General features: G+C 43.7%; 1 protein-coding gene across 1 annotated transcript in view; it reads right to left on the bottom strand.

Annotated features, from left to right (window-relative positions):
* MCMBP (minichromosome maintenance complex binding protein) overlaps nucleotides 1-19,362 on the bottom strand; it is a 45,470-nt gene that overhangs the window by 19,934 nt on the left and 6,174 nt on the right. Inside the window, exons 2-5 of the mRNA XM_084757671.1 lie at nucleotides 7,201-7,286; nucleotides 6,139-6,279; nucleotides 6,008-6,049; nucleotides 2,410-2,511 (exon numbers count right to left, since the gene is read on the bottom strand). Coding sequence (XP_084613797.1) covers nucleotides 2,410-2,511; nucleotides 6,008-6,049; nucleotides 6,139-6,279; nucleotides 7,201-7,286 — 371 coding nt within the window. The remainder of the gene's footprint in view (nucleotides 1-2,409; nucleotides 2,512-6,007; nucleotides 6,050-6,138; nucleotides 6,280-7,200; nucleotides 7,287-19,362) is intronic.

Here is a 19,362-nt window from a genome sequence, read left to right as displayed (position 1 = left end):
CCCTCAGGTCTAGCAGAGAGCGTAAATGGAGACTGCGCACACAGGCAGCACGCAGCCCTGAAGCGCACCTCAGGCATTCAAGAGCTGACTGCAGCCCAGCTTGTTATGTGGGGGGTGCCTCGGAGAAGAGGAGTAACTATATATGCTTGATAAATTCCCAAACCACCGCATGACAAGATCAACGTGATCTAACCCACCAACTGCCAGAACCAAGTTCAACCCTTCTGAAGACAGGAAGCCCAATTCTCTACTACAGTGTTGATTTTTAGCAGATAATTTAAAAAGTAGTTAAGTGAAAAAACAGGAAGATCTGATCCATCATCAGATTTTAAAATCAATACAAACAAACCGTTGAGATAGCAGACTCTGGAGTAACTCAGTAGGGATTTAAAACACAAAGAGAGGTAACTCACAGCATTAAAAGGACAAAGCCGGAGATGGAATGCAGCTCAGCTGGTAGGATGGCTGCCTAGCATGCGTGAAGGCCTGCGTCAATCCCCGGCACCGCGGCACCGGGTGTGGAGGCACAGGCCTTGCAGTCCCAGCACTCCACAGGCGGAGGCAAGACCATCAGAAATTTGGGTCATCCTTGGAGATACGCCAAATTGGAGCCCAGCCTAGGCTACATGAAATACTAGAGGAACAGAAAAGGAACGCTCAGAGAACTGTAGACATTGAATTAACCAAATGGAAAATTACATCCGAAAATAAAATCTGTGAAAGGCAAATTCAAGTCCAGCGTAGGCTATATGAAATATTAACTCAAAAACAAAAAGGGGAGCCAGGTGGTGGTGGTGCTCACCTTTAATCCCAGCACTCGGGAGGCAGAGTAGGTGGATCGCTGTGAGTTTGAGGCCAGCCTGGTCTACAAAGCGAGTCCAGAATAGTCAAGACTACACAGAGAAAACATGTCTCGAAAAACAACAACAACAACAACAAAAACTTCTCTGATGAGAAGTATCCAGAGAAACAGAAACACTGAAAGAAAAAAAAAAAAAAGACAAAAAAGTAGATCTGAAAATAAAAGCTGCGTAATGAGGGAAACAACGACGAAAGCTCAAACCACCTAGGGTGCCTCTGCTCCAACCACGTAACACACACAGAGCTCACAGTGATCTGCAGATTGGAGATGGAGGAAAGAAATTAGATGAACCTGAACACAGGTTAACAGTAACAGTTCTACTAAAGCAAATGAGGGGAAAAAACACTAAGCACCAAAAACAAAACCCACAAAGAACAGCTGGCCATGGTGGTGCACACCTATACTATTCCAGCACTTAGGAGGAAATGGCAAGCAGATCTCTGTGAGTTCAAGGCCAGCCTGGTCTACAAAACTAATCCAGGATAGCCAGGGCTCCACAGAGAAACTCTGTCTCAAAATAAAACAAAAAACAAACAACAAAAACCAAAATAACAATAACAAAAAACAAACAAACAAAAAACCTACAAGGAACAAAGAGGATCGTGACTATGTTCACAAATATAAATGACGTGGTCGAAGTCTGGCCGGACTGGGAGGTGCGTGTAATTCCAGTAGCTGGAGGAACATCAGGAGGACAGCGTCTGAGCTGTGTAAGACTTTACATCAAAACACAAACACTACCAAAACAAAACAAAACAAAACATGCACCAAAACTCATCAGTTTTAACTAAATGACTGAAACATGTAACAAAACTTAGTGTACTGAGGCTAGAGAGACGGCTCAGTGGTTAAGAACACTTCCAGAGGACCCAGGTTCTGTTCCTAACACCCACAAAACCACTTGTAACTCCAGTTCAGAAGGATGTGAAATACTCTTTCAGTTTCCCCATGAGCTCTTATGAGCATGCTGTGCTCATAAACTCATGCAGGAACAGTAACTAACACACACACACACACACACACACACACACACACACACCTTTAAAAACTTATCTTTAAAAAAATTAGGGCTGGTTATGGCTCAGCAGTCAAGACACTGGCTGCTCTTGCAGAGAACCCAGAACCCACACTGCAGTTCACACCTGTCTATTACTCTAGTTCTAGGGCTTATGACATCCTCACATAGGCAAAATGCAGGCAAAACACCAATGCACATAAAAATTAAAAATTATATATATACGCATATATATAATAGAATGCATTCTAATTTAAAACTGTACTTTTCTCTTATTATCACGATAATGTTTAAGTACCTATAAATCTATCTCAACCCATTTTAACAGTATTTCACTATAGGGATATATCATAATTTATGTATCTCTGTGATGAATACTTGAATTTATGTCTTACTAAAAACATACTTTGCATAAACACATTTTTCCTAGCTCACGTCCCCAAGATAAAAAGATTACAAATCTAAAATCTGAATTTTGATCCTTTAAATTAAAGAATCATTCGGCAAATGGTAATGTTCAGAGAAAGGATATCTCTTTGACCCACGTAGATTCCCCGGGCACTGGGACACAGTAGAAGGTCTGTCTCTCCGAAGTGGTAGATCGTGGAGAGCTTAAATCAAGCTCTTGCTGAGGCTATGACATATAGAAAAATATTTTAAGTCTTTGTTAAGAAAAACACATTTTCAACTGAGATGTAATCTGAATAAATTAAATAAAATTAAAAAAAGAAAAACATATTTTCATATTGTAAAATCATAATAAATGTTGTTACCTCAAGTTAATGTAAATAACAAGCAATTAATTTCTTTCTTTCTTTCTTTTTTTTTAAAGATAGCATCTCCATATGTAGCTCTGGCTGGAATGAAACTTGTGATCCTCCTGCCTCACATCACACTCACTCCCAAATACTGGGAAGCACTGTATGGCACATGCTGCCACCACCACACACTACACTTCTAAAACTACCTTCTTTTCTTTTCCTTTTTTTTTCTTTCTTCCTTCCTTTCCTTTTGTGGAGCTTTTTTGTAGCCTACATTGAGCTCTAAGGTTTGGCAATCCTCCTGCATCTGCCCCCAAATTCTAGGATTACAAAAATAAGACAGTACACCAGCTTTCCAACTTACATTTTTCCTACATTATTCACTTAGTTACTGTGCATGTGGGGAGGAAGGATATGTGCGTGCCGTGGCTTACACATGGAAATGAGAGCACAGGAGTTGGTTCTCTCCTTCCATGTGGCTTCAGGGATTGAGCTCAGGCCGTCAGGCTAGGTTGGCAGCAATTGCTCTCACCCACTGAGTCATCTTACAAGTCCCCAAGTTACCATTTAAAAAACAACCCCAAAGCCTGACAGTGGTGGTGCACACCTTTAATCCCAGCACTCAGGAGGCAGAGGCAGGAGGATGTCTGAGTCCAAGGTCAGCCTGTTCTACAGTGTGAGTTCCAGAATGGTCTGAGGATGATCTTGAACTTCTGATGCACTTCCTGAGTGAACCCAGTGCTTCGTGCATGCTAGGCTGTTACCTCAGCTATATCCTCCATCCCAAACTATGTTTTTTTGCCTATTTTTCTTTCTTTTTAGGGACAAAGTCCTTTTCATTGGAATGGTGCTCTCACTTAAGATTTTTATTTATTTTATTTTATTCTATTTTTTTGAAACAGGGGTTCTGTGTAACCCTGGCTGTCCTGGAACTTACTCTGTACACTAGGCTGGCAGCAAACTCAGAGATCTGCCTGCTTTTGCCTCCTAAGTGCTGGGATCAAAAGAGCTTGTGACACCATCGTCCTGCTGGAGCTTTTCTTTCTTTCTTTTTCTTTTTCTTCTTCTTCTTCTTTTTTTTTTTTTTTTTTTTTTTTTTGCAGATACACATTCTCTCTGAGCCTGTGGCAATGTCATGCCAAGATTACCTACTTGTAATTTATGCTACTGTACAGTGAGGAGGGAACTTTAAATAGTAATACAATCACCAAAGCATTAGGACTTTTTTTTTCTTTAAAGATTTATTTATTTATCATCTATACAGTGTTCTGCCTGCATGAACACTTGCAGTACAGAAGAGGGCACCAGATCTCATTACAGATGGTTGTGAGCCACTATGTGGTTGCAAGGGGGTGAACTCAGGACTGATAGTCAATCCACTAACTTGGTACATTTTCTTATGGAACTACTCTAAAAGGAAAGACATGATAGAGCCTTAAGCCATCTTTAAATCAGTCCACTAGTCTAAATCATTGTCAGATGCCACACGGCAGCGTCCCGGTTAGAGCTGGAGCAGTCTCCGTGCAGGAATGGTACTGGTACCTGTCACCACAGCTGGCATAGATTAAGGCTATCAGTCAGGTGCAGGAGAGCTGAGTAGGTAAAAAGTAAAAGGCCCAAAATAAGCTAACAGAGACAAGTTCTGGATCCATGAAGCGGAGAGCTAGACCCAGGAGAGGGGCCAGCAGAGGCCTCGCCTTCCTATGGCCTGGCTAACCCCACCTATAATCCTTACATCCCTCCCAACAATGGACAGTTAGGGTCTGTGTTTCAACAGAAAACACATGAAAAACACAAGAAATGACAGTAGACACTAGTTTAGATAAGCTAAATGGTCTGTTTTACTGTTAAAATAAAAATAAGTTTTTCACTGGCCCAACTAAGACAGCACATGATGAACTGGTGACAAAATGAAGTCATGGTCCCCTAGTATTAGAAAAGCAGTGCAAAGAGAAACAGAGCAGACAGCTTATAGTTCCTTTACAAATGTCTCCTAGTAAATTTATTCTCCACACACTGTGGCTTTGGGGCCTAATATTCCCGAAGCCCTGTATGCAGTAAAGCAGCCACCCCTTTCACAGCCACATGACGCCCAATATTCAGTGCTTTCTCTGTTACTGATACATAGAAGAGTGTTTTCGGTACTTGTTTCTATCTGTGAAAATTCTGTTTTAAGCCGGTGTGGTGGCGCACGCCTTTAATCCCAGCACTCAGGAGGAAGAGGCAGGCGAACTGCTGTGAGTTCGAGGCCAGCCTGGTCTACAGAGAGTTCCAGGACAGCCAGGACTACACAGAGAAACCCTGTCTCGGGGATGATGATGATGATGATGATGATGATGATGATATAAAGTCAAGTGTGGTTGTAAGACACCTGTGATCCAAACACCTGAAGGAAAAGGCAGCACACGTACGGGTTCCAGGTCAAGGCAGCCAAGCTGCACAGTGAGACCCTCATTCAGAAGGCGTGTTTGCAAGGGGAAGGAACTGCTTGATGGTAAAGCCAGGGCCTCTTTACTCTCCAACACACCCCACAACTTCCCCTTAGAAAAACAGGGTGAGATTTAATTGTATTTAGTTGAGGGAGTGACAAGAGAGTTCAGTGGGCAAAGGTACTTTCTGTCAACCCTTTTGTCCTGAGTTTGAGCCCTAGGACCCACATGAACATGCTCAGACCTCCATGGTATATGCCCTCTGCCCTACAAACAAACAAACAAACAAGTAAATGCTTAATTATACCTAACTGAGAAAGTGCCATGTCTAAGTTAATCTTTCACCTTTGTTTAAGGAAAGCATACACTGTGCTTTCAACCAAAGATACTAAGGAAGGATCCTGTCATTTATAATCTTGCCAAAAATCTTTAAAAGTATGTCAGAAAAACTCTTAAAGATAAATTTAAAATATTCTGCCTGGTTTTGTTCTGTTTTTTCAAGACAGGGTTTCTCTGTGTAACAGCTCTGGCTGTCCTGGAACTCACTCTGTAGACCAGGCTGGCCTTAAACTCACATGGATCTTCCTGCCTCTCCCAAGTGCTGGGATTAAAGGCGTGCACCACTACTGCCTGGCCTTTTTTTTTTTTTTAAATAATTCACACATAAGACAAATATATGAAAAATCATGCTTAAAAAGTTTCAAATTGGGGGCTGGAGAGATGAGATGGCTCTGAGGTTAAGAGCACTATCTGCTCTTCCAGAGGTCCTGAATTCAACTCCCAGCAACCACATGGTGGCTCACAAGCATCTGTAATGGGATCTGGTGCCCTCTTCTGGTGTGCAGGTGTGCAGGCAGACCACTGTATACATAATAAATAAATAAATAAATAAATAAATAAATATTTTTTGAAAGTTTCAAATATCATAAAAGATACATACCCCACATTCTGCTATATCTCTGTATTTTCCAAAATGAAGAACCTATGACCCAAACAAAAGACAAAGTTATATAAATGTAATTAATATTAAAAATTATAACTAAACAGGCTCAAAAAGAAAGCAGTACATACTCGTGCTTTTGTGTTCTGGTTAACCGTTTCATAAACTCCCATGTAAAACTCAGGGTCAAACATATCCTGAATCATGCAGCGAAACTTGACGAAGCTGTTAGGTTTCAAGTAATGAAGGGGGACTTCATTCAACGATGGCACCTTCAGAGAAACCAAGCCGGTCAGCAATCCTGTTGTCTGTAACTGCTAATCACACACGTACTCAAAATCGAGCCCCATCCAGAAGCTGTCTGCTCTCACTGCTCAACACATCTGCTGAGGAACGAAGAACTTTCCTCTGAGTTCTTCCAAGTTCCTATGATAACACTTGACTCTACAGGATGTGTGCTTTTCCTTCCAAAAGCATGCATAGTATGTGCAACACCGCCCCCCCACCCCCCACCCCCGCCTACCTTCTTTTAGTTCAGTTTAGTTCAGTTTTATTTTTTGTTTTCTTTCTTTAAAGATTTATTTATGCATTTTATGTACACGAGTATTCTGCCTGCATGTATACCTGCACACCAGGGAGGGATCAGATCACATTATAGATGGTTATGAGCCACCATGTGGGTGCTGGGAATTGAACTCAGGACCTCAGAAAGAGCAGCCAGTGCTCTAACCCACTGAGCCATCTCTCCAGCTCTCTTGTTTTCCTTCTTTTGAGACAGGGTCTCACTTTGTAGCTCAGAATGGTCTGGAATTCACTAATAGCCCAGGCTGGTCATGATCCTTCTGTGTCAGCCTCCCAAGCCCCAAGGGACCCCTGAACCTTTCAATCAACAGAAAGCCATGCGCTTTGAGGGGCTTCTCTGTACATTCACACATGCCAGCTCTTTTAGGAAGGAACAAGACAAAGGTGATAGCTACTCTTAGAACCACAGTTTACTAAGAAGGAAGTCACCTACTGCCATCTAGAGGCACAGCACAGAAGCACCAGGCCAAAGCCTTTTTATTTTTACTTGGAACAGTTGTAGCCACTCACTTCTCTACTTCTAACCATGGGTGTGTTGGGGGAGGGGAGGGGGCTGTACTATGCTGAGAGAAACGACAGCCAACCAACTCATACAACAGCAGTAAGCTCACCCATTTAGGAGCATTATTTTCCTTCAGCTTTTCCTTGAAGTATTCAATAACTTTCTTCTCCCAGTCAGGATTAACTCCATTTTGGGCTGAAAGAGAAACATGTTCATCATAGCACAAATGGGCATCAGGTCAGTAACATGTAAACTTAATAGTTAATACAGGGGCTAGAGGGATGGCTCAGTGGCTAAGAGCACTGACTGTTCTTCCAGAGGTCCTGGGTTCAATTTCCCAGCACCCACATGGTAACTCACAACTGTCTGTAACTCCAGTTTGAGGGAACCTGACATACTCTCACACATATACAAGCAAGCAGAACACCAATGTACATAAAATAAAAATTAAAAATGTAAAAATAGTTAATACAAGTAAATGTGCACCTAAAACATTCACAAGCATTCAAGGAGCTTTCCTGCTGGGTGCTGGGTGCTGGCCCTCAGCTCTCTGGCATTAGCAGCTGAGAGCCAACACCTAAACAGAGCACCTAAAGCTTCAGTATCTAAAGCATTTAGTTCAAAATACTTTTGTGTATAGTAATACACCTTGAGAAGGCAAATGGAGAGGTTTTCTTGTTTTGTTTTGAGACAGGGTTTCTCTGTCCTCCCCTTGCTTTGTAGAACAGGCAGGGATTACAGGCATGTGCAGGTGCCTGCGCGTGTACAAGGAGCCAGAGAACAATGTGTAGCAGTTGGGTCCCGGGGCTCTAACTCGGGTCAGTCATCAGGCCTGACGCTGAACGCCTGCACCTGTAATGATCTGAAGCCGTTAACCTACATGAACAGCACACAGAGCGCCTGCACCTTCGTCCCACTTGTCTTATGTCTTGTTGGATCACTCGTAAATAGTTTTCTAACCCATTAATGTTTCACGCATTATGTACAATTGCCTTCTAAATATTTCACTGTGTTTCTTAAGATGATATTAAATTTAAACAGCTGTTATAATGCTTGATTTTTAAATTATGAATACTCGTAGTTGGGTGTGTGCACTAGAGCACAGGGATCCAAAGCCTCTGACGGACGTGGGCACCTGCACTCACATGCGCATACCCACACACAGACACATAACTAAAAGATCGGGGAGGTTTGGGAGATATCTCAACAGCCAAGAATACTGGCTGCTTTTCCAGAGGTCCTGGGTTCAATTCCCAGCAACCGCATGTTGGCTCACAACTGTAACTGTAGTATCAAGTCCAAGACAGCCAGAACTAAGTAGCGAGACAATGTCTTAGAAAACAACAAAAATCACCCAAGTGCTTTAAATAAAAATTGGGCTGGGCATGGTGGATATTTCTGATGTTCCCTTATGACCAGATTTCGGTCAAATATGACCAGTGTTAAGAATTCCAGGCAATTGTTTTCGAAGAGGCAAATGCACAGAAAGCATGGCTACAATAAAATGCAGTTACCACCAACTAAGAAGCCAGGAGAGATCCGAGAGCAAGCAAATTCTCCCAATCAGCAGCTTGAACTGGCCTGACAAGAAGCTTCTCCACTGTATCCCTTATACCAGTGGCCTAGGGTATCCAGACACTAACCTGCTGCTTTTCAGGTGCTCAGTCTTGCTGTCCCCCACACCTGAAAACAATCTGTTGTTCCCTTTGTTTTTGCTTTCAACAAAATTCAAACTCTTCCCCTCGGCCTACCTAAATCTTAATTATCTCATGGAATAAAATGTTGGCCAATTCTAGAATTCTAAATATAAAAAAACAAAATTAAGAACTAAATTTGTACTTTCATCTTTTGTCACCAACCACTAGCTAAGTGATGGTGGGTTGCCTGACTCTAGAATCAAAACTGAGGCCAAATAAGATCTTCAAACTGAGATGGGCAGTGATGCCGTACACCTTTAATCCCTGCACTTAGGAGGCAGAGTTCAAGGCCAACCTGGTCTACAGAGCAAGTTCCTTGATAGCCAGCACCACACACTGAACCCTTGTCTCAAAAGACAAAACAAACAAGCAAATCCAAAAAACTTTAAACTGGGCTATGGATGTAGGCGGAGTAGTTGTGTGACACACACAAGGCCTCAGATCTAATCCCCAACACTAGAAACACGGGGGGGAAAATCTTACGAGGGTGTAAATGACACACCTGTGACCTCATGTTTTGGGAGACAGAAGGGGGAGGATCAGGAGGAGTTAGTCCAGGCTTCTTCAGCTATAAAAGGCCAGCCTGAGCTACATGAGCCCATCTCAAACAAACAAAAACTTTGAAACAGAGTTCTATCCTTCAACACCAGTCATACTATCATATAAGCAGCGTTCTAACCTCCTAGTGGTACATATGTACATAGGATGTCTGCTGCTCTCTATCACCCAAAGAGGCTGATTGTTCTCCACCACACTTACAGTATTATGTGTATTGCCCTCACAATGAATAGCAATCTGCAGGAGCAACTTAACAGATGATGAAAATGAAGACCAAAGTGGGAATTATCTATGAATTTATGTGGACTGAAACTCCCAGCCTATACGTCTGGCAAGCCTTTCTATTTACCACATGGCTGCTCTGAACAGATGGTGACGAAGAGGAATTTGTTTCTAATTGTGATGGAGCTAAGCCTGTTAGAAACACTCACAGAAGCCTTGCTTTAGCAGAGTTTCTAAACATTTTCCCTTAACTGGGCCAAGCTCGATGGCCATAGTTCAACCCCTAGGACCCACATGATGGGGGAGAGAACTGAGTTCCCCATTTGTCTTTTGACCTCCACGTGTGCACCACCCCATTCATATACATTAATTAATTCCATTTTTTTTTCAAGACAGGATTTCCCTGTGTAGCCTTGACTGTCCTGGACTTACTTTGTAGACCAGGCTGGCCTCGAACTCACAGTGATCTACCTGCCTCTGCCTCCCAAGTGCTGGGATTAAAGGCAGGCGCTACCACGCCCAGCGCTCAATTTTTTAAAATGAAGAATAAACAGCCTTGGTGCCATATTCCAGGCTTTGTTCTTAGATCTATGACCAACTGAGTTAATCTCTATGTAAAGCATGAGGTTTAGGTTGAGATTTTTGGATATTAAGTGTTTAGTTTTGTTTCAAGGACTATCTTTTATCCACTAGATTATCCTATGCTCCTTTAATTAAAAAGGAAAGAGAGCAAAGAAAAAGGAAGAAGGGGGAAAACAAGTTCACAGTAACAGAGACAGACCCTGAAACCGTTTTGCTAAGACTGAGCCACACAGAAGGGACAAACAGTATGGTTCCAGTCAGTGTGGGAACTAGGCTAGGCCAGCTCATGAGGAGAGCATGGGAGAGGCTGGAGGTAAGCGAGTTGGAGAGTTTGTGACTATGATGCACAGAATGCCCGGGTGGGGCTTACTCCCCATAACTGAAATCCAAACCCAGCACTGGAAACAAGGGAACTATGAGGAGGGCTCACTACGGAAGAAGGGAGACTGGAAGTGTGGGCAAGCTACGTAAGGAGGCCAGTTCTAGACCAGCCCAGACTATACAGTAAGAATCCAAGACAAACCAAACCAGAATGAGAGGAAATAGTATAATTTGTTGGCTAAAGAGGCCCAAGTCATGTTAATATAGGCAGACCCAGTGGCCTGAGGTATCCAGACCTTAGGCGTGTTGTCTCGGGGCCAAGTGTGGGTGTGGGTAATATGCTCATGCATTTGTCCATGGTGTATGTGTGTATGTATGTTTGTGCAAGGGACAGAGGACAACCTAGGGCATTGTCAGGCACTGTCCACTTATTTTTGGAAAGGGTCTCTCACTGTCCTGGAACTTGCCAAGTAGGTAGGCTGGCTAACCAGCAAACTTCAGGGATTTGCCTATCTACACCTCCCCAGTGCTGGGATTAAGGGCATATGCTCCAAGCTCAGCTTCTATGCATAAATTCTGGGGATTGAGCTTGGGTCATCATGTTTGCAAGCCAAGCACTTTACCAATTGAGACTCTTTAAAGCTCAGAAAAGACAAGGAATCAGATTGTCTCTCGGAACCTCTAGATAGGAATGCAAGTCCTGCCAACAACTTTATTTTTACTTCAGTGACACTCATGGTGCTCACTTCTGATGCCTAGAGCTGTAAAGTAATGCATCTATCTTGTCTCAAGACACTGCTTGGCAGGAACAGGAAGTCAAATAAGTTGCTAGATCTATGCATGCAGAGCTCTTCTGTCACTGTCCTTCCATCTGTGCAGTCCGTGGTGGTATTACCTCCTCATTCCTGGGCTGGGTAATTTGTATTCTTTTTTCTTTCCCAGTCTAGCTAGAAGTTTATCAACTTAGATAATAAAAAGGAAATAAAAGGTTAGGGATTAGTTCAGTGGGTCAATGCCCAATTACAACCTCCATCCTACCCCACATCCCTAAACACACTCAAAGAAAAAGCAAAGAGGGGCTGCACATGTTGGCAGGGTCTCACAGGATGAGGACATGGCTCACTTGCATCCACCAGGGGAGGTGGTGTGTGCCTGCCCTCAGGAAATGGATGCAGGCGGATCACAAAGTTCAAGCTCATGGCTAGCGGAGGTGCATGCTACCAAAGGATGGCCTGAGTTCCATCCCTCAAGGGGAGAAGCTAGGCCCACAAGTTGCCCTCTGCCCACCACATGCACACTATCCACAACATGCAGCAACTTCCGTTTACGATCGCCTTCACCTACCAGCAAGTTCTAAGGCAGCCTGTACTACACAAGACTCAAAAAAAGTTTCACTGATTTGCTTTTTTCTTTTGCTTTCAAGTCTTGATTCTGTTCTTCCTTCATTATTTCTTTTTCTTCTCTTCTGTGACTTGGGTTTTAGTTTTAATTTCTGATTTATACATGGAAAATTTGTTTGAAGCCTTCTTCCCAAAAACACACACAGCAGTGTCTCTGGTTGTGCTTAGAGTATGTTCTTATGTTTCCATTTTGGTTAGCTGGAAATAATTTTAAGTTTCATAGGGACTTCTTTTGACCTACTGACTGTGTATAAGTGTTCTACAAGTCTGAATTTTCCTGTCATCTTATTTACAGTCCCTTATTACAGATAGAACACACAGAATGATTTCCTGTCTTTGGAGTCTGTTGATACTTGTTCATACTCAGATGATTTATCTTGGCTATAGTCCCATGTGTGCTTGGACAGTGCGTGTCCTGGGGCTGGGAGGCAAGCACAGCAAACGAACCTGCTTGGTGGCACTCTCAGAGCTGGAAAAGCACTACTGCTAATTTTCCCAACTAGTGAAAGCAGCAGCCAGGTCTTCAACTGTGGCTGCACATTTGTCCACTCTCCAGCTAGCCAGTACCTGTGTGCAGTCTGAAGCGCCACACAATCCTAGTACCTAGGAGGTGGAGGCAGAAGGAATAAAAATTCAAAGTCATCCTCAACTACATAGTGCGTTCAAAGCCAGCCTGGGGCCGGCAGTGGTACAGCACACGTTTAATCCCAGCACTGGGAGGTGGATCTGTGAGTTTGAGGCCAGCCTGGTCTACAAAGCCAGTCAAGTTACACAGAGAAACCCTGTCTCCAAAACAAAACCAAAAACAAAAAAATATGAAGAAAGAGACAAAAAGAAAACCAAAGACAAAAGTTCCAGCAAGCAGTTCAGGAGGGGAAACAATGCAAACAAAAGCACAGCGGTTGGGGATGTGGGCTGAGCTGGAGGGGTGCTTGCTTAGCAGCATGAAGCCCTGAGTTTGATGCCCAGTGCTTCATGAAACAAGGAGTGGGCACACACTGCGCAGAAAAAGGAGGATCAAGTTCAAGGCCATCCTTGGCTATTAACAAGTTCAAGGCCATCCTTGGCTATTAACAAGTTCAAGGCAAGCTTGTACTTACGAGATGACAGCCAGTCTCAAAAAGAGGGGGAAAAAATGAAAACAAACAAACAAGTATAGTATCAACAAAAGAACAGATCAATGAAGTAAATAAAATAAATAGCTTATAAGTTTATCAACATCAATGTAGCCAACTGAACTTTCTTTCTTTCTTTTTCTTTTTCTTTTTTTTAAGATCAACACCAGTAGAGGAATGAATTAGCTGGTTGAGCTTTCAAGGGAGCAAAAACAATACAGCAATATACAATTAAGAAAGAACTGTAGCCGGGCATGGTGGCGCACGCCTGTAATCCCAGCACTTGGGAGGCAGAAGCAGGCAGATCTGTGTGAGTTTGAGGCCAGCCTGGTCTACAAAGAGAGTTCCAGGGCAGCCTTACACAGAGAAATCCTGTCTCAGAAAAACCAAAAACCAACCAACCAAACAAACAAAAAACCTGTAAGAAACAATGTTGGAACAACCATTCCTGCTGCAAAAATGGCAATTTAGGACCAAACCTCAAATCTGCCATAAAATTAACTTAAAATAGATCACAGACCTGAACAAACAAAGTAACATTATAAAACTCATAGAAGCAGGGTGTGGTAGTACACATCTGTAATCCTAGCATTCAAGAGGCAGAGGCAGGCGGATCGCTGTGAGTTTGAGGCCAGCCTGATCTACAAAGCAAGTCCAGGACAGCCAGGGCTATACAGAGAAACCCTGTCTCAAAAAACAAAAAACAAAAGCCTCATAGAGTATAACACAGAAGAAAACCTAGACCCTTGGCTAAAACTGCTTAAATAAAACACCAAAGATACACTCTACAAAAGAAAATAAGAATAAGTTAGACTTGCTTTTCTGTTACATGAAGCAAACTGTCAAAAAAAACAAAACAAAACAAAAACAAAACAATAACACACACTCTCTCTCTCAGAGAGAGAGACAGACAGATAGACACCCGGAGGGAGGGGAGGTGAGGGGAGAAAGACGACAGACAGACTAAACATTATAGAGTGATGAAAATTCAGAACACTGACCATACTACATGCAGATGAGGACAAAGTGTCCAAATTGAATTTTAGAAAGAACAATCTCTGGCCAGGCAGTGGTGGCTTACACCTTTAATCCCAGCAACTGGAGGCAGAGGCAGGTGGATTTCTGTGAGTTCCAGGACAGCCAGTGCTACACAGCAAAACCCTGTCTGGAAAAACCAAACCAAACCAACAAAAACTAAAACAAAACAAAAAACCCAAAAGACAGGGCTAGGATGCAGGTCAGCACATCGTGCTTGGCCTTGGCAGCAGGAGTTGCTGACGGCAGCAATTTTTATTCACTGCAGCCGGAAAGCAGCGTCCAGTCTGGCAGCATGTCATGAAGCTAAACACATTCCTACCACACCACTCGAGCAAAACATACTATGGACTTTGGATGATGTTAATGCCCAGTCGTTTAAAAAAAAAAAAAAATTGGGGGCAGGAGCTTGTGTGCAGAGGTCATAGAAATGTTTTTAAATAAGTATTCATTCTATTTTATATGTAGGTGTGGTACCTGAGTGTATGTATGTATGCCATGTGGGAGCCAAGGGCATCAGAGCCCATAAAACTGTAGTCACACCCAGTCACAGTTACCATGTAGTTACTGGGAATCTTATCTGGGTGCAGAGGACAACTGTGGAACTCTTTCTCTCCTTCCACCTTTGGGCATGGGTTCCAGAGATCATGCACTGAGCCATCTTGTTGGCCCATTGAGGACTTCCTAGTTGTGACAAATAATACTTCTGTGGGAGGAAATGTTACTATTTCAGGGAAGTGGAAGTGTTACACAGAAAACCCTTACCTTTCACTCAATTTCCCTGTGAACTTAAAACAGTTCTAAATAAATTGCTCAAAAATATATACAAGTAAAACTAAAATGGATAGAAAAGTCCTACATAATTGTAAAAGCAAATAGGGTTTAGAATAGTGGTTAGAGCCGGGTGGTGGTGGTGCACACCTTTAATCCCAGCACTTGGGAGGCAGAGGCAGGTGGTTCACTATGAGTGAACCCTGTCTCAAACAAAACAAAACAAAACAAAAAAGAGAGAATAGTGGTTAGGTTATAAGCAATAATAGTCAATGTTTAGCTGCCCCTCCCCCAAAATGCTGGAGCTAAAACCTCGGGTCTCAAGCACGATGACCATAACAGTGTGACTAGCATGTGCTCTCTCGCTAAGGTGTAGCCAGCAATGCCCACCCTCTCACCTAAACACAGAGCCTCATTACTAGGTCCAGGCTGGCCTTGAAATTTGTGCTCTTCCTGCTTCTCCCCCCCCCCCCCCCCCGGCTTTTCTAGACAGGGTTTCTCTGTATAGTCTTGGCTGTCCTGGGCTTGTTTTGTAGACCAGGGTGACCTCAAACTCACAGTTATCCACCTGCCTCTGAGCTCTGGGATTACAGATGTACGTAACCACGCCTGGCCTGTTTCCATCTCTTGAGTGCTGGGATTCCAGGTATATGTGTATGAACCCATAGGAGAATGGGTGTCTTTTTTTTTTTTTTTTGAAAGCTGTCTTCTGAAACAAGGGCTCCTGCTGACCCAGAGATCACCAAGTAGGCCAGGACCTGAATACAAATCACGAGCACACATAAAGGCTAGGTATAGCTATGGCAGCTGCCCGAGCCAAGGTGCCAACATTTGGGTCTAGTGAGATACCCTGCCTCAAGAGAGTAAGATGGCGAGTGATTTGGTACAGCAGGATATCCAACACCATCCTTTGATATCTGCTCTATGCCCATGTAGGCACACGTGTACGCACGCACGCACGCAGGCACGCACACACACACACACCACTCAACAATAAAATACAACAAAGCCATAGCAGTCAAGACTGCAACAGTACTGGCATGGAAAGAGATCATATAAACTGCAGAGTGGAACTGGAATTCAGAAGTAAAGCCACACAGTTACGATCAGCTGGCTTTTCAGCAAAGGTGCCAACACTGTACTAAGGACAAGATAGTCTCTTCAACAAATGAGACTGGGAAAGCTGGACAGCTATAGCCAAAAGAATACCTCACACTATAGTTAAAAAAAATAACAGAAACCGGGTGGCACACACCTTTAATCCCAGTAGTCAGGAGGCAGAAGCAGATGGATCTCTGAGTTTGAGGCCAGCCTGAGCTACAAGAGCTAGTCCAAGACAACCAGGACTACACAGATACACAGAAAAGCCTGTCTCAAACAACAATCTTTGCCTACATAGTGAATCTAAGCTGGCCTAGAATACATGCTACCTGGTTTAAAAACGAAGGAAATAGGCTGGGACGTACCTCAGTTGATAAAGAGGTTGTTTGACATGTACAGAGCCAGCCTGGGATACATGAAATACTGCCTCACCTTCTCGTTGACTGCAAAGGATCTGACAGATGGTCTAAGAATACACTATGTTATGTAGCTCAGGCTGGCCTCAGAGAGACCCGCAGCCAACCAGACTCTCTCCCTTTGCCTTCCTTCCAAGGGCTGAGATTACAGGCATGCAGCACCACACCCACTGTTCAGCAGACACTTCCTCAAAGAGAATACCCAAAAGCCAGTATGGAGGTAAGACGCTACATGTTATTAGAGAAAGTACGGATCTCAGCAGTGTCCACTTCAGCAGCACACATACTGAAGCTGGAACAATGCAGAGATTAGCATGGCCCCTGTACAAGGATGACACGCAAATTTGTTAAATGTTCCATATTTAAAGGAAGAAAAAAAAAAATCCCAGCAGCGTACAAGCCACCCAAATGGCTATAGTAAAAGAAATTCTCCGAAGAAGATCTGGAGAAATCAGAATGCATGTGTCTTGGTTAGGGTTTCTCCTGCTGTGATAAAGGACCACAACACCTTGGGGAAGAGAGAGTTTAATCATCTTACTGATGGTAGTTTGGCCTTCAGGGACGTCAGAGCAGAATTCCAGACAGGAAACGACACAGAGACCGTGAAGGCATGAATGAACAAACAAAAATCTTTAAAACTGTTAATTAATTTTTATGTGTGGCTGTTTTGTCTGCACATATGTCTGTGCACTGCATGTGCCTGGTGTCATGGGAGCCCAAAGAGGGTATCATATCCCTAGAGACTCTGTAACTGGAGTTACAGGCAGGTGTGAACTGCCACACGGGTGCAGGGAATGCCATCCGGGTCCCCTGGCAAAGCATCCAGTCACCTGCCCCTAATCAAAATATTGTTAGTCATAAAAAGAACTTAGAGGGCTTCTCCCTCAGGAAAACACCAAAGGGCAGATGACACCGGTACAGCAGGAGGGCCTGGAGGATGGGGGAGGGCTATATATATATTTATATTTGGGGTTGGAAGGCCAAGGCAGCTTCCTAGGAGGATTTGGCAACAGTCTTAGATGCCAGTTGTCAGGGACTCATGGAGGTAAAGCCGAAGACAAGGAGTGGTTCCCCGTCACCAGGCTGGGCTGCCCGGTTAAGGACATAAAGATCAAGTCCTTGGAGGAGATGTCTCTGTTCTCTCTGCCCACTAAGGAATCTGAGATTACTGACATTTTCCTGGGCGCATCCCTAAAGGATGAGGATCTCAAGATCATGCCAGCGCAGAAGCAGACATGGGCTGGTCAGTGGACCAGGTTCAAGGCTTCTGTTGCTATTGGAGACTACAATGGTCACGCTGGTCTTGGTGTTAAGTGCTCCAAGGAGGTAGCCACTGCTGTCCCAGGGGCCATCATCTTGGCCAAGCTTTCCATCGTCCCTGTGCAGAGAGGTTACTAGGGGAACAAGATCCACAAGCCATGCACTGATCTGTGCACAGTGACAGGCCTCTGTGGCTCTGTTTTAGTGCGTCTCATCCCTGCTCCCCTCCCCACCGAGGCACTGCTATTGCCTCTGCTCCTGTGCCCAGGAAGATGATGGGCGGTATTGATGACTGCTACACATCAGCCAGGGGCCATATTACCACCCTGGGAAACTACCAAGGCCACTTTTGATGCCATCTCCCAGACCTGACACCTGACCTCTGGAAAGAAACTGTGTTTACCAGGTCTCAATATTAGGAATTCACTAATCATCTTGTGAAAACCCATACCAGAGTCTGCTCAGAGGACCCAGGCTCCAGCTGTGGCTACCACATAGGGGTTTTTATACATGAAAAGTTAAGTGAATTAAGTCTGTTTAAAAACAAAACAAAACAAACAAACAAACAAACAAAAAAGCCTTAGTGGGCTGGAGAGATGGCTCAAAGGTAAGAGCACTGGCTGCTCTTCCAAAGGTCTGGAGTTCAATTCCCAGCAACCACATGGTGGCTCACAACCATCTATAATGTGATCTGGTGCCCTCTTCTGGTGTGTAGGTGTACATGCAGGCAAAACATTGTGTACTTAATAAATAAATAAATTACTCTTTTAAAAAAAACTTAGAGGCTAAGGCTCAAGACCAGCCTGGACTATACAATGGGTACCAGAGGAAGAAAAATGGTATAGGTCAGAAACTAAGGCCATAATACACTAATGTCAACAGTAGTTGGGTGCAGTGAGGTACGCCTGTAATCTCCACACACCAGAGACTGAGGTAAAAGAATGGAGAATTCAAAGGCAGTCTGGGGATACTGATAAAGCTAAAACCCAAGGAGGAAAAGTCTCTAGAAGCAACAGGAATCCACTGATTCCAGCACAGAAAGTGCAAGAGAGAAGCTATCCTAGAGACAAGAAAGGAGGCTGCCGCAGAAATCCAAGCAATCCAAAATGTGACCACAAGATCCTGGGCTATGTGTGGCAGTAGTGTTGAAGATGAAGGTTTCTGGACAGGGTCAAGAGATATTTAGCAACTAAAGCTGACATAATACACAGATAGAAGCTGGGTATGAGGCACATGCCAGTGGTGAGGTAGCCCCAGCTACATAGTGAGTTCAAGGCCAGCTCAGTCTACCTAACAGCACAGCCATGGGACTAGGGAGATAGTGGAGATGGCTCAGCAGTTAAGATGCGCAACTGCTCTTCCTGAGGACCTGAGTTTGTTGTTTCCCAACACCCATGTTGGGAGGCTCACAACAGCCTGTAACTCCCTCCAGGTGTGTGTGTGTGTATGTGCATGCATGTGCGCTGGGGACGGGGTTGGAGGTGGGGAGGTCTGACACCTCTGGCCTCTAAGGGTAACTAGACTCACATACCCACCCTCTAGCACACACATACATAGTTAAAGATGATAAAAATAAATCTTAGTAGTCTGCACCTCTGCTGTCTCATATAGTCTCTACCCACATGTAGCTAGCAAGCATTTGAAACATAGTTGGTAACACCAAGGTATTCAACCTTTTAATTTTGTGTAATTACAGCTAATTTAACTAAGTGGCTGCCGTTTCACACAACACTGTTCTAGATTAGTCACTAACTTAAAATATATAATAGGATAATAAACAACAGGGACATTCA

Source organism: Acomys minous (assembly GCF_964271855.1).
Source record: "Acomys minous genome assembly, chromosome: 2".
Classification (NCBI taxonomy): domain Eukaryota; kingdom Metazoa; phylum Chordata; class Mammalia; order Rodentia; family Muridae; genus Acomys; species Acomys minous.
This window is presented reverse-complemented; position numbering and strand designations above follow the sequence as displayed.